General features: G+C 55.1%; 1 protein-coding gene across 1 annotated transcript; it reads left to right on the top strand.

Moving 5' to 3' along the window:
- The first annotated feature begins 129 nt into the window (after positions 1-129).
- On the top strand, positions 130-6,766 carry LOC102819885 (protein delta homolog 1-like). The gene is made up of 5 exons (XM_006878072.1): positions 130-196; positions 1,411-1,477; positions 1,865-1,995; positions 4,352-4,496; positions 6,019-6,766. The coding sequence occupies exons 1-5, from the start codon at positions 130-132 to the stop codon at positions 6,764-6,766; spliced, it is 1,158 nt and encodes a 385-aa protein (XP_006878134.1).
- Positions 6,767-11,972: the final 5,206 nt, after the last annotated feature.

An 11,972-nucleotide genomic window follows, 5' to 3' on the forward strand; every position in this document is an offset into this window, starting at 1 on the left:
TAGCCCTGGCTTTCCCCTCGCCGCGCGCCCGCGCCCCCTTCCGCGTCCGCAACCAGAAGCCCAGCGCAGCGCCCGGAGCCGGACCTGCGCCCGTACCACTCCCAGGACCGCGCCCTCGACCGCCCCGCGATGATCGCGACCGCAGCCCTCCTGCGCGTCCTCTGGCTCCTGCTGGTCTTCGGCCGCAGCACCCATGGTGAGCCCCCCGGCGGCCCGGCTCGCGCCCCCTCTGGGGAAGCCTGCGACGCCTTCCCTGGCCGCTGGCGCCCCGCGTGCCTTGTCCTGTGCGCCCTAACTCTCGCCCGTCCCGCCTAACCCTAAGCCCCGCGTTGCACCCGCCTCGTCCTCCCGCACCCCTAGCATGCCAAGCCCGAGTCTGAGCCCCTATGGGGGTGCAGGGTAAGTGTAGGACCCCCAACCCTTTCCCGCCTCACGGAAGCGGTGCTTGAGGGCTGTTGGTGCGCTGGGAAAGGAGGTATGGAAAAATGAAGCCATGTGGGGAGTCCTGTGCAAAATTGCTTCTTTGGTGTCTAACTTTGGGGTATCTCTATGTTGTTTGTCCAGAAACGGGTCTTTGGGGGCGGAGGGGGGTGACTTTGCCGTTGTAGTCCCAAATGCCCAGCCAAGAGCCCGACCCGAGCCCCTCTAGGCGGCTTTTCTCTAGGTGAGGGTCTGCGACACTACTTTCTGCAGCGGCCATCTGCCTGTGACAGCAACAGAGTTGCCCCCTTCCTGCAGCGTCCCCCCCCAATACCTCTCCTGTGATTGTGGGGGATGGCATGGATGGAGGATGCCTGGACAGTTGGAGAGTGAATGTGTAAATGCATACAGTAGGCGCCTATTAAACAGTGTCAGAATTGCAGTCAGCTCTGGAAACACTCGTTCATGTCTTCTTAATGTGAGGAATTTGAGGACCTGGTAAATGGGGGAGATTTGACCCAGGAGGCTGGTGTAACCAGGAAAGCCTTTGAAAAACAACAGCCCCCAAACCCAGACACCTTACCTGTGAGTCTACCAGGTGAGCTGTCTGAGTTTCCCAGAGCTGAATGTTTCAAAAATCTGTCCTTGCGTAGCTTACTTTGCAAAAGTGAGGGTTTGACTGAAAGCCCACAGGACAAGTCCTTCCCCTCACGGTGTCCCCAGACCTTTTTTCCTTTCTGAGGATTTGAGGTTTGGGCTTTTCTTTGGGGGACAAAAGGTGTTTGTTTACTCCTAAGAACACGGACGGTGTTGTGGTCACCCTGTAACCAGAATCAAAGTGCAGATTTATCCATCCACAGTTGTGACATGCCCACTGCGTGTCAGACTGTGCTATCTGGAGGACATATGTGGGCTGTTGGGGAGGAAAACAGTGCTGCCTCGGTCCCAGGGGCATTGTGGGGGTGAATATGTGACCCTTGTGTGTCTCAGGTGCTACTAACTGCTTCCCGGCCTGCCACCCCATACATGGATCTTGCGAGGATCAGAACGTCTGCAGGTGACGACATGACTCCCAAGAGGTGGGGGGAGGGGGGAGGGCAGGGCAGAACCCTGAGGGGGTCTCAGTGTCAAAGAAAAGTGAGGTGGGGGCTTAACCACTGAACAGCGACAGACAGCCACCTGTCCCTGCAGCGGCTGATTGGGGAGGGCAGGAGAGAAGAGGGAGGAATGGGGGGGCAGAGTTAGAGCCCCCGCCAGATGAGGCTCTGCGGCAGAGTGTTGAAGTGACGTGGGCTCTCAGAGACCCCGTGTCTGCTCCCCGTGTCCTGTCCTCTTTTTCTGCATCCTCATTCAGGTGTCTGGGATCTGCCTCCTAGAACCCCTGGCCTGGCACTGAGAGCCCCCCTAAGTCCCTCTCACATGTACACATCTCTCCTCCCCACAGGTGCCAACCTGGTTGGCAGGGTCCCCTGTGTGACCACTGCGTGCCCTTTCCTGGCTGTGTCAACGGGATCTGCTTCGAGCCTTGGCAATGCATTTGTGACGAAGGCTGGGAAGGCCACCTCTGCGATATAGGTGTGCACAGCCTCTGCCCTCCCTCACCTCCCACAGCCCTGCCCCTGCCCCCCAAACCAATGTTGTAATGGTGTGTGGACATGATTCCCGGGTGCCAGAGCCCCCTCCAAGGTACGGACTTGAACTCATCAATTTGATGTGCACGTCACCAGCATCCAGAGAAGGGGCTGGAGGAGCTGGGGGTGGGGCAAGCTGCCAGTTGAATAAAAAGTCACAAAATACACACAAAGCGGAAAGTGTGGGGGGGGGGGGGGGGGTGTCACAGGCCAGGGCCCACCTGCCTAGGTCATTGAAGTGTAGACAGCAGCTATAAGATGAGCACACGCAGGACTGTAAGGGACGCAACAATGAGCCAACATACAAGTAAACCAACTGGTAAGTTGTCAGGACACTGGGCTGGTGCTGGGATCTGGGAGAGGTCAGGTCTAGTGGAGACTGTGTGGGACGTGCTTCGAGTATGGAGGGGGGTTCTCTGTTGATTTCATTAATTTATGCTGTCTTTGTCCTCTGTTTACCCTGGGAAATGGTCAGTTGCCTGTTGCTGCCTTTTCAGGCAGGTGGCAAAAAAAACGTTCACTCCAGCCCATTCTCATTTGCAAAACCAACCCCAAAGTTGTAGAAAAAATCCTAACAGCTGAGGCAGGCACCTGCCAGGACACTGTCCTCCCTTCCCTCCCATTAGCAGAGACCACCCAGAGATGCCCTGAGGGGTGCTGATGGCTTCTGTTGAAGCTAAGCAACTCCCGAGATCAGAAGATAGCTGTTTCTGGAGCTTTCAAATCTACCTCTTGTACATTGCCTTAGGGGCATTGAACCAGCCTTTTAAAATGTACCAGGCACCCATGCTACAAACAGGGAAATTGAGGCTCAGAGAAGGAACACATAGAAGTAGGAGGAAAAGCCAGGCTAAACTCTGTCCCCAGAAGTGGGTACATTCTTCTCCAACACGGCTCATTACGAAGGCAAACCCTAGCGCCCTTTTCTGGCCTCTGCCCCTCAGAACCCAAGCAGCTGAATTTTAGAAGTGGTCCTGCTGGGAGTTATCTTGGTCCTTAGAGCCCCCCTCGGCGTGGGACTCCTGCCAGTGATGCATGTTCTGGCTGGCAGCGTGCACCCTCACAGCTGTACCCCTGCAGCAATGGCAGAGCCACACTCGGGGTGGGGTCAGGGGCTGAGCCTGCTCGAGAGTCCCAGGACACCCACTTGAATTTCCAGACAAAAGCCACGTTCCAGAACTGTGTGGCAGGGTGGGGGTGGGGGGTGTCCTTGGACAGAAGACCACCAAGCTTGGGGTAGCTGGGAGGTCTGGGCTGAAAGGAACTAGTTTGTAGATAAGAGGCTGCCCTCTTCCCACCTCCCCCCTTGGAACCTTTCCCAGTCATAGCTGTTCCCCCACCCAAGAGACCCCAGGCTGCTGCTTCCTTGCAACAGACAACCTCCCCTTACTTTTGGTTTGGGGGCTCAGGAGGTAAGAATGGGTCTGATTCTTAGCTCACAGACCTGGGGGTCACAGGGAGCAGGCAGGGGAGTGGCCAACTCTTCAGCTTAAATTTCCCTTGCTCAAGCAGCTGTGGAGAGGCTGCGAGGCTGCCCCAATCCCACAGTGGTGGGCTGAATCCTTGTTCTGTCTCTTTGCACCAAGCCAGGCTTCACTCCACTGACTATTAGCCCCCATCAGTAGTCACTTGCCTGCCTTTTTCCCCAGCAGCTCAGCTAAGAGCTCCCAACATCCCCCAGAGCAGTAGGCTAAGTCAGGTGCTTGGTTCCTGATAGGGGTCTTTACATTCCTACTTCCATGGGGTTATTTCTCAAGAACTGGAGCACTGGGCCCCTGAAGGATGGACGTTTCCACCCTACCCCCCTCCCTACCTGAGAAGCTGAAATTGAACATTTGTCTCATGACAGTGGTGTTGAATCAGGAAAGGGGCAGGAGGTCTGCTGGGCTTTGGTACCCTAGTGCCAGTAAAGGATCACCACAGTACACAGGAAACTTCTTTAGCTCCCAAAGCCTCAGTGTACTCACCGTGGAGTATGAAAGTACACCCTCATTCTTGGGCCCCCGCTTGGTGACCATCAGCAGTGGCCGCCATCAGTCATCTGTTGTCGTTGTTAAGTGCCATCAAGTCGATTCCAACCCACAGCGACCGTGCTTCCAAGGAACGGCTGCTGAGCTTGAACCGCCAACCCTGCAGTTCAAACAACTTTGCAGTAGGACGCATTAACCCACAGCGCCACACCAGGACTCTTGGTGTCATCTGTGGATTCAGCTAATGTCACCCACTTGCCACCAAGTACTCTTGGCTTCCCAGGAGTTGAGGGTGACAGGGTGGTCTGGGTTTTTTTCCTGCCCTCCCAGACATCCGCCCTTGTACCTCGAACCCTTGTGCCAACAACTCGACCTGCATGGACCTGGATAAGGGTGGCTACAAATGCTCTTGTGCCCCTGGCTACATGGGACCCCACTGCCAGGAGAAGAAGCCGGGACCCTGCGTGATCAATGGGTAAATATTCCTCCCTGTGTCTGATTGGTGAGTGCCTCATCTAGTCCTGCTTCGTGTCCAGCCCTGTAGGACCTGCTGCCTGGCCAAAGAGGACGCAAGTGCTGCTGCTGGCTGCTCTGCGTTGGGGGGGGGGGTCTGCCCCAGATTAGGGGTATTCACGGGGACATGTATGTCATTTCCATATTTCTTTAAAGGCTCCTGAAGTCGATTTTGTGTTCAATGATGTTCCAAGTCCTATATGCAAATGGCAGGGGTGGGGTGGGGGTGGGCACACAGCTTGGAGCTTCATGGTTTTCGGAAAGGTACCATACTGGGAGAGCAGAGTTCAGTCGGGCTGTTTGGCAAGTCCAGATTTTAAGGGAGGTGATGAACTGGAGAGCCAATGCATTGGGTTTTCTGGGATGTCTGGGGAGGGTGCTGCCAGCCTGAGGAAATGGGTAGAAAGGACTACAGCCAGTATAAGAGAGGGTGGGCAAGGGAGGGCCAGAGGCCAGGGGCCCAGCGGAGAGAGGACCAACAGACAGACTGCTGTCCTGGGTGCTAGTCTGGAGTGATTTTTCTAGCTCCTCTGCCTCCTTCTGGCTCTGAGCCTGCCCTGTCCTGGAGTGGAGCCTCCAGTGAGACTAGGAGGGATGGGGGCACCAAGAGGCCACAAAGGCAGGATCCAGAGTAGACCCAGTCCTGGGCCAACAGAGGACACACCAGCTGAAACACAAATGCAGTTGTTGTGGTCTCAGCATCCCACAGAGGCAGAAAAGATGCCAGAGCTGGGAGACCAGTGCAAACAGACTCTGCAGGGCCCGGGGCTCAGTGTCCAGAGGGGGCAGACAGAGGAGGGGGCACGGAGTTGGCTCCATCTCCGTGAGCAGGGCAGGAGGACAACCTAGTTTGTGTTCTTAGGCAGACTAGAGCCCTGGGCCCTGGCATTTCTTCAGAGCCCAGCCCTGCGCCCAGTCCCACAGCCTGAGGTTTGCTTGTTTATCACCTCTTTGCTCTTCTGAGTTTTGGTATTTATCAGATGACAAAGGGCCCGCTCGTTTAAAAGCACTTACATTAAATGCTCTGTGTGTTCTGCTTTGAGCAAACAGCTTCGGTCTGCAAGTTGCACTCGTTGAATGGCCCCCCTATTAACGCCACCCGGCACAGACAGCCTGGGCTCATGCCAGCAGAGACCAACGACGTGGGGCTCATTTCACTGCGAGAAAGTCCCCAAGGGTTCCCATACAATATCCTGTGGGCCCATTCCGCTGAAAGTAACATAAATACAACCCAGATAAGAGGGAGGGGTCATGGCAGCAGAGCCCAGCAGGAGTGAGTGAACCCCTGCGCCCCCCTGGTGACAGCCCCCTGGTTTTAATTGTGTGCCCCCCCCACCAGACTCAAGTTTCCCCATCCGTCCAGCCTCTGGAAAGATGTTACTAGAGGTAGAAGGAGTTGGAAGAGCCTGAGCCTCTGGCTCCCCTACCCTCTGTCCTAGCCCAGCCCCCCGAGGGCCTGTTACCTGTCCCCCATTGTGTTGCAGTTCCCCCTGCCAGCACGGAGGCACCTGTGTGGACGATGAGGGCCGGGCCTCCCATGCCTCCTGCCTGTGCCCCCCTGGCTTCTCAGGCATCTTCTGCGAGATTGTGGCCAACAGCTGCACCCCCAACCCATGCGAGAACAACGGAGTCTGCACCGACATCGGGGGCGACTTTCGCTGCCGCTGCCCGGCCGGCTTCATCGACAAGACCTGCAGTCGCCAGGTGACCAACTGTGCCAGCAACCCGTGCCAGAATGGGGCCACCTGCCTGCAGCATGCTCAGGTGAGCTACGAGTGTCTCTGCAAGCCCGAGTTCACAGGTCCCACCTGCGCCAAGAAGCGGGCGGTCGGCAACCAGCAGGTCACCCGCCTGCCCAGTGGCTACGGGCTGACCTACCGCCTGACCCCCGGCGTGCACGAACTACCTGTGCCGCAGCCCGAGCACCGCATCCTGAAGGTATCCATGAAAGAGCTCAACAAGAGCTCCCCGCTGCTCACCGAGGGTCAGGCTATCTGCTTCACCATCCTGGGGGTGCTCACCAGCCTGGTGGTGCTGGCCACCGTGGGCATCGTGTTCATCAACAAATGCGAGGCCTGGGTGTCCAACCTGCGCTACAACCACATGCTGCGCAAGAAGAAGAATTTGCTGCTTCAGTACAGCAGCGGGGAGGATCTGGCGGTCAACATCATCCTCCCCGAGAAAATCAACATGACCACCTTCAACAAGGAGGCTGGCGACGACGAGATCTGAACCGCATCCCCACGGGCCCCTCTATAGTCTCGGGGTTCCGCAGAGCTCACTATATGCGGTCTGTCCTAATCTTTGTGGTGGAATTTGCTATCCTTTGTGTTGAATCTGGTGAACGCTATGCTTACATATATTGTCTTTGTGTTGCTGTGTGACAAACGCAATGCCTGGCAAACCCCCTCTCCACCCTTCTCTCCTCTTAATGCATGATCTATAAACAAAATAAGAAATTCATCTTTAAACGAGTAAAAAAGATATAAGTATGTTATTCTAAACGTAAATTACAAAATATCAAAAATACCAAAAAAAAACATGGTAACAGAACCAGGACTCGATGCCGACATCCCTCTCGGGGGACCTCGGCCGCAGGGTCCTTGTGAAACCACTACGAATGCTGTACATGACCAATCACTGTGAAAAGGGCTCAATTCTCTTTCATTCGTTAATTCTCACACGCCACATCCGACTCGCGCTCATATCGACTTCTCCAGCGCAACCCTTAGATCTTTCTGATTGGTTTGAGAATTTTGCAGAGTGCAGCGGCCGTGTGTAAAGCAGAGAGAGCACCCCTTCGGGATGGTTGGTTGGTTGCTGGGGGGCTGGGACCAGGGAGGTCCCAGCCCTGCCAAGAACTTAACTGTAAGGTTCCTAGCAAGTCCTCTTTGCCCCTGGGTCTACCTCTTCTCCTCTCTCAAAGAAGGGCTGGAAGGCCATGAAGGTCCTCTCTCATATAAAAATTTGGAACGAGGGGTGCGAACCCAAATGATTCCTGGCCCGTAAAAAGTAGGACTTGATGTAGATTAGATCTCATCCCAGGGTCTGAAATGTTCTGGCCTATCCTGGATACTCACTTGATATGTGGAAATTAGTTCTAATTGCATTTCTTAACGTGGGCAGCCTCGTGGCCCATTCACGTTTAGAAAAAGAAAATCAGCTGGCCCCTTGGATTCACAATGTGTCATTTGGGGTTGCCATTTAGGCAGTCCCCGCAAAGCCCTAACACTCTTCCCCCTTCCCTACCCTATAGTGAGCTCCCTCGAAATTTCAAAGCACTTTGAACCACAAGTGCCGCTGGTACAATGGAAGCAGCAGATCAACCCCTTTCCCCCCAAGGTTTTCACAGGGTTTGAGTGGACTTTGTCACTTGTGAGGTGTGTCCCAGTTCTTTGGTGAATGTGGTAAAAGTCGTAAGCTACCCAGTGGTGGGTTTATATTTTTGTTGCTGAGCTAATAACCCTCAGATCCCCAAAGACCTACCCAGCTTCTGAATGATGAATTTTTGACTTTTTGTTTTATTTTTTTAAAGAGCATCTATCTTTTTTGCAAAAAATAGAAGGATATGGGACAGAGCTCTGTTTAGCTTTCCAGCTCTTCGGCCGGGCAGCTAAACAGCCTTGGGTACCAGATCAGAATATTTTGCTTCTTAAATTATTTAGATAGAAAACTATATGACTTAGCTTTATTGAGTATCACCTGCCGAATTTACCTTGCTCCGAACATTTATTTATGAGTCTCCACCATCAACATCATCACAGTCATTCGAGTCATGGTCACCACATACGCACACATGGAAATAACATCAGCCATCCATCAGCCATTGGATTCGTCGTCATAACCCAGCCATCGACTTCATTGTCCCTCAGTCCCTGGGCCCATCTACCCCAAGTACCTGACATCCTGACCCCATACCCATCACGTCCCTCCAGCACCTGGTCCCCGTCACCCCTTGTCTTGTATCCTCACTCTTGTCACCATGTCCCAATGACACCCCAACTCCTGCCCCCTTCACCATTAAGACCCCTCCCCCTATTCTTCCCATTGAGCCCCTCGCCATCCCTCTTGAGCCCCTTCCTCTCCTGCATTTCCATCCTTCCAAACCGTCTCCACCATCACGGTCATTGCCAGGCCCCCTCCTACCCCAAAGCTCCAGTCATTGCCACTCCTGACCCCACCTCACCCCACCTCACCTCAGGTCCCTTCCCCCTCCCCCCAAGCCCCTAGCTTCCCCACCCCTTGCCTCTGATTACCTCACCCCAAGGCCCCCACCCTTCTTTCTCCCTAGTCCTTGCTCAGGTGAGCTACGAGTGTCTCTGCAAGCCCGAGTTCACAGGTCCCACCTGCGCCAAGAAGCGGGCGGTCGGCAACCAGCAGGTCACCGGGGGGGCAGGGGGTGGTGGTAGTGGGGAGTCTGAAACTCCTTGAGCTGCCCTGCCTCAGTCCCTGCACTGTATCCCCAGCAGGTACATTGTCTTTAATCAAGGGTCAAGTGTCTGGAGAAGAGGGAGGGAACGGAAAGAGGAAGGTGGGTGGGGGGAAGGGCTGGATCCTCTACAAACTGTCCCCTAGCACCAGCTCCTTAGTGAAGCAAGCAGACTTGGCAGGAGAGACGTTTGCAGCTCTGCTGGCCAGGTTCAGGGCCGGCAGCACAGACGGAGCTTAGCTTGGTTTCGAAGAAGCCCAAGTCCTATTACCCCTGGACCACCTGTCCCATGTGCTGTGAGCATGGCGCTGTGCTCACATCTGGTCTGGAGCTGCCTGGGTCCCTGAGGAGAAGGGAGGGTCCAACTAGAAGCAGGGAGGTGGTGGGAGGGGGGCATCCTGAGCCAGCCTCTGCCCTGCCTCCCCACCCACAGGTCCTGCTTGCAAACACCAGAAGGAGTCAGTTCCCCAGGGGCCAGGATGGCATTTTCTTGCGTTCTGTCTGTGCAGCCGAAGCCTGAGACAGTGTCTACTCTCCCTCTATCTCCCCCTCCCATCCGTCAGTCCGTTCCTCACCGGCTCTGGCTCTGGCTCTGTTGTCTGCGCGTGATGCAGAGACATGCAGACTTGATTATCAAGACTGAAGCAAACCCTGGAAGGGCTCACGGGAGCCCTCCAGGGACATAGAGGCACGGGCCCTAGGTGGGAAGGAGTGTCCCCAAGACCAGGATGGGCCTCAGCAGGCCTTACACTCACGGTGATTTTCTACTTCGAAACCTTGAGGTCCCCTTTGGGAGCAGGTGTGACATCTGTGTTGATGGATAAGGAGCCAGGGTGCAAAGAGGGCAGGGGGTGGAGGTGGATGGACACCAGATGCCCGTCACCAAGAGTGTCCTTTCAGTTTAAATCAGTGATATTTGGACACTGGCTTTCTTGGCTGAGAATGACCCCTGCCCTCCATTTCCTAAACTGCAGAGGGCAGCCGGTGGGGAGGGAAGGGGTATAGACAGGGTGCCCTTGAGCTTGCTAGGGCCTTCTTCTGTGCACGTGTAGTCCTGCTGACATTGGTAAGAGCTGGGGAGGGCCTCCCCACCCTCCTAGGGGCGGCCCAGCCCTGAGATGCCCTCCCTTCAGGTTCTGGCTGAGGACCCAGCCTTTGCTGAGTAGCCTGCTGCTACATGGGATAATTTTGGAGACTGAGGTCAGGACCTAGGAGGAGGAGGGGAAGGTGGGAGGGAGGCCTGGGCGGTCACCATGCAGTGGGTGGTGAGCCCTATGAACCTTCCTACACTCTTCTTCCGGTCAGGGCCTTGGACAAAGGATATCCCTTGTCCATCCCTGGACTCAGTTTCTTATGGACCCTTTCAAGTGTAGAAGCTGAGTCCCGAGATGGACAGTCCTTTAAAGAGTTCAGGTTAACAAGGGGGGTGACAGAAAGGCATGAACATGCCGTGTATGTAGGGGAGATGCCTCACCAACCCGAGTTTCCTATAGAGCACAAGAAAGTGGACCTTCCCCATGGGTGGTGGGACCCCCTGCAGCCTCCTGAGGACAGCTCAGCCCCTTCCTCAGGGGCCCTGAGCCAGGGTCAATGTACCTGGCGTTTCCACTGGACCCTCTCACTCTCCCATCCAGGTGGGCAGGTGTGTTCTCAGCTGTTCTGGGTCAGGTTCATTAATCTGAAGGACTAATGAACTCTACCTCCACTCCCAGAAACAGTTACAAAGGGGTGGAGGGCTCCCCACTACAGCCCCATGGGGAGAAGAGCCCATGAACTAGGTAGGGGCCCACTCTCAGCACCTGGGATTTATATGCAAATTAGTTATGCAAATGATGCACACACAAATGACCCAGTCAAAAGTATCACCCTCTGGTATCCCTCCCCAAGCTGCACAGAAGTGGGGGCAGTTGAGTTGCTGGTTTATCTCTAGTAGGGCTGTAAGCACCGGCTGGGGCTGAGAACTTGTGGAGAGGGACGCCTCAAGAGCATGGCGAGGTGGGGCCTCATCACCCTCCCCCACATCCCTGTGACCTCTGGCTGGAGGCCCTCCCAGTGGGTCTGGAACATGTGCTTGGTGTGCAACTGTGCATGTGACTGAGTGTGTCAGTATGGGCAAAGGTGGAAACGATACTGTAAGGTGTGTGTGAGCTAGGCAGAATTTACATATTGGGTGACAATTTGTGTATGATTGTTTTTGGAAGCGTGTAACCAAGAGTTGCTAATTTGTGACTTTGCAAGACGGACTATGAATGTGTGACTGTATCAGGTGTGTGTGTGTGTGCTCGAGGGTTCATGTGTTCTGTGAATATGTTTGTGCTTCTACATGGCAAAGGTGCTGGTCAGTATATGATGTACATGTGGGTGTGTAAATAAATATGTGTGTGGATATCTGTATGCACGTATGTTTGTGTGCTTCCGTGTACACGGGGCAGCTGGAAGTGTGCGTCTGTGTGTACTTGTGTGTGGAAGATGCCAGGATTTCATGAGTGTGTGTCCCCGCATGCCTGTGACAAAGCATGTGGCCTCCTGACTGTCTCTGTACCTCGCACTGTGCTGCAGTGTGTGTGTGCTGAAGTGTGTGTGTGCTGCAGTGTGTTACTACAAGTGTGGATGTGTTTCCCCCAGTCTTCATGACCAGGAGGATGTGTGCACCGGGTGTTTCAGAAGTGTTTTTCTGGGTGCGTGTGTATTTGTGTGCGTAGTCCACGTCTTTATGGTGAGTGCGTGTGTTTTTCGGGGTTCTGTGACGGCTGACATGTGTGCTGGGACCTTTGCAGAAGTGTCAAGGTGCCTCTTTCTAAGTGTGGACTGCGTCTTTCTGGGGGTCTGCGGTCAGGCCCGTGGCTTCCTGCGACCTGCGCCGCATGTGTGCGCAGCATGTGTCACTGTGCGCTGAGTACCTGTGCCAAGTGTGCACCGCATGTGCGAGCGGCTTCCGGACGCCGCAGCGATGGGGGGGCCAGCGAGGGGCGGGGGTCGCGGGGACTGGCCGGCACCGCCCCGTGCGCG

The sequence above is a fragment of the Chrysochloris asiatica genome, unplaced genomic scaffold, assembly GCF_000296735.1.
Source record: "Chrysochloris asiatica unplaced genomic scaffold, ChrAsi1.0 scaffold02575, whole genome shotgun sequence".
Classification (NCBI taxonomy): domain Eukaryota; kingdom Metazoa; phylum Chordata; class Mammalia; order Afrosoricida; family Chrysochloridae; genus Chrysochloris; species Chrysochloris asiatica.